The sequence below is a fragment of the Terrapene carolina genome, unplaced genomic scaffold (assembly GCF_002925995.2).
Source record: "Terrapene carolina triunguis isolate 2854851 unplaced genomic scaffold, T_m_triunguis-2.0 Scaffold249, whole genome shotgun sequence".
Classification (NCBI taxonomy): domain Eukaryota; kingdom Metazoa; phylum Chordata; order Testudines; family Emydidae; genus Terrapene; species Terrapene triunguis.
The window spans coordinates 934,618-937,085 of record NW_020664600.1 but is presented as its reverse complement, the minus strand read 5'-3'; the positions used below and the strand labels follow the sequence as shown (position 1 = coordinate 937,085).

Sequence of the window (2,468 nt, the reverse complement as noted above, 5' to 3'; positions counted from 1 at the left end):
CCGCGCTGCGTGCGCTGCTCTCGCCGGCCGCCCCCTCGCCGCGCTGCATGTGCTGCGGAGATGCAGCAACTCCAAATAACGCAGCTGTGGCCAGAGATGAATTGTGGGCACAGGGCGTGGGGAGCTGGGAGCCCCCACAGGTTGAGCCCCAAGGACGAGGCTGTGGTGTTGGAACGGGGAGGAAGTGTCACGTTTGGGGCAGGTCTGAAAAGGACTGGACGCTGGGGGCGGGTTTGGGTCGGCTGGTGCCTGGGGAGGGTTCAGGTTGGGCTTACCTCTGCTTTGAGCCCAAACTCTGCCCGGAGCAGCAGGAAGGGCTCTGGGCCTGCGGGCGGGGATTGCTGCTCTGGGGCAGGGCCCAGGAATTCCCCCTTCCTGGTGGGGCTGCTCATGCATTGTGCTGTGACCCAGCTCAGGCGTGTCCCCTCTGGGCCTGCCCCCCACTCAGCGATGGGAACAGCCCTGGTCCCTAGAGCTGGGGTCGTTGTGCCTCCCACTGTGGCCATGGGAGCTTCCCAGTGCTGGCTGGTATGGGACCCAGCTCGAGGTCCAGGCCCTGGCCACCTGCGTTGTAGGCAGTGTGGGGCCAGAGACACATGGCTGTGCCATTCTGATTCCATCCAATAGAGGGCAAGGCTGAATGCTGGCTAGCTCCCAGGAGGAGGCAGGAGTTGGTGGTGTGGGTTCTGCCGTGGGGACAGTAACAGGACTTTCCATGGCCCCACAGGCCCACAAACACGAGGACTGGCATTGCCTGTGCAACAGCAAATCTCTGCCTGGGGGCACAGGGCTGGCATATAACAGCCCCCTGCAGCTCTCTGTGAGCAGCCACATGGCCCAGGCAGCCTGTAACCGCCTTGGAGGGCCCTGGCGCAGCAGGTTCTCAAACGTCACCAAGGATGCGGGGGGATTTCCCAGAGTCACCCCAACTCTGAGGCTGGCCGGGGTGGGGCAGATCTTACAGCTCCTTACCCCTCCCCTCCCCACTCCAGTGGGGCAGGGCCAAGTGCTGTTCTGCACCAGTGCCCAGCATGGATTCTGAGGGCACTGCACCATTTCCACCCTGCCACGCCCTCTGGGGCCTGATTGCCCATCATGGGAGCCTGTAGTCCAGACACCCGAGCAGCCGTCACTGTGAACATGGCTTATGCTGAGAAAAATGCTAGGGCAGAAGAGGAGCCTGCCAGCCCCTGGGTATTTCCCACTGCTGCTGTCAACCCAGAGGAGTGCCTGGTGCTGGGTGAGCAGAGGGCAGTAATTCTCCTTCAGCCTCATGGCATCTTTTCCCGCAGCACAACCAGGGCTTCTGACTACCGGGCCAGCCAAGGCACTCACGCTGGGGACACCCAGCTCTGCCACTCAGTCCCGGAGATGGGGGCAGGCCTCTCCTGCTCTGTGCGGGGACATTTACCTGCTCCCAGGCGGCGAGATGTGAGTGGGGGTGAAGGTACCAGGCCTGGTCTAACCTTGCCGTGTGCTGTTCCCCCAGGCCGTGGCGGTGCACTGCATGCTGGGATTTGGCAGGACGGGAACCATGCTGGCCTGTTACCTGGTGAAGGCCCAGAAAATCACTGGGGTCGACGCCATCCACGAGATCCGGAGAATCCGGCCAGGAGCCATCGAGACCCATGACCAGGAGAAAGCCGTGATCCAGTTCCACCACCACATCAAATAGCCACAGCCGGCGGCGCCCCCCTCTCCCTGCACGGGGGTGGAGGGTAGAGGGAGAGTGCTGCTCAGCTACACAGACACCTGCAGGAGGACCCTACTGGGCCTGTGGCTGGGCGTTTCTGGACCCATGGAGGGGACCTTCCCAACACCTCTCAGCAGGGAGTGCCTGGCTGCTGAGGGGAGCAGGGGCTGGGCTCAGAGCCTGGGGCCAGACCCCATTCTTGGCAGCATCTGCCTGCACTGGGCACGAGTTGCCCCAGCCCCCTTTACTCGAGGCAGAGAGGATGAGCTCTGAATCGGGGAGGGGCAAGGGGCAGCGACGTGGAAGGGGGAGCCCCGTAGGGCAGCGTCTCCTCCAGTCCCCTGTGATCCTTGCCTTGGGAGAGCCAGGCCCCTAGATGGAGTGGGGCTTTGCCCTGCAGGGAGGCTATGCATGCCTGCAGGGTGTGTGGGCTGGAGCCTGTCCAGCCAAGGGCTGTAGATGAGGCTGGAGGTGTTGGGGGGTTTATTCTTCTGAGCTGCTGCAAACGTGTCCGCCCCCCGCCCTGAATAAAAGAAGCTGGCGTTGGCTCCCCTTGTGGTCTCTGTGTGGGGCACCGTGTGCAGGTCATAGGGCAGGGAGGGATTTACACCCTGTGCTTCCTGTGAGTGTGTCCAGTGCTGCACAGAGTGAAGGGGGCTGGGGAGCAGCTGGGGCAGGTCACTTGCTGGCCATGGGGGTTGTGGCTACATGAGAGGTGATCTCCCTGCTGTGCAGCCAGTGTGGGATTCTCCGTGGGTGCAGAGGCTGCGGGTCC

The 2,468-nt window shown here is 63.1% G+C and overlaps 1 protein-coding gene across 2 annotated transcripts in view; it reads left to right on the top strand.

The window, feature by feature from the left end:
* The window catches only part of LOC112107239 (dual specificity protein phosphatase 23), a 7,210-nt gene extending 4,970 nt beyond the window's left edge, over positions 1–2,240 (top strand). For both annotated transcript variants that reach the window (XM_026657613.2, XM_026657615.1), the window contains exon 3: positions 1,490–2,240. In XM_026657613.2, coding sequence (XP_026513398.1) covers positions 1,490–1,675 — 186 coding nt within the window. In that variant the 3' untranslated portion in view covers positions 1,676–2,240. The remainder of the gene's footprint in view (positions 1–1,489) is intronic.
* The last annotated feature ends 228 nt before the right edge of the window (positions 2,241–2,468 follow it).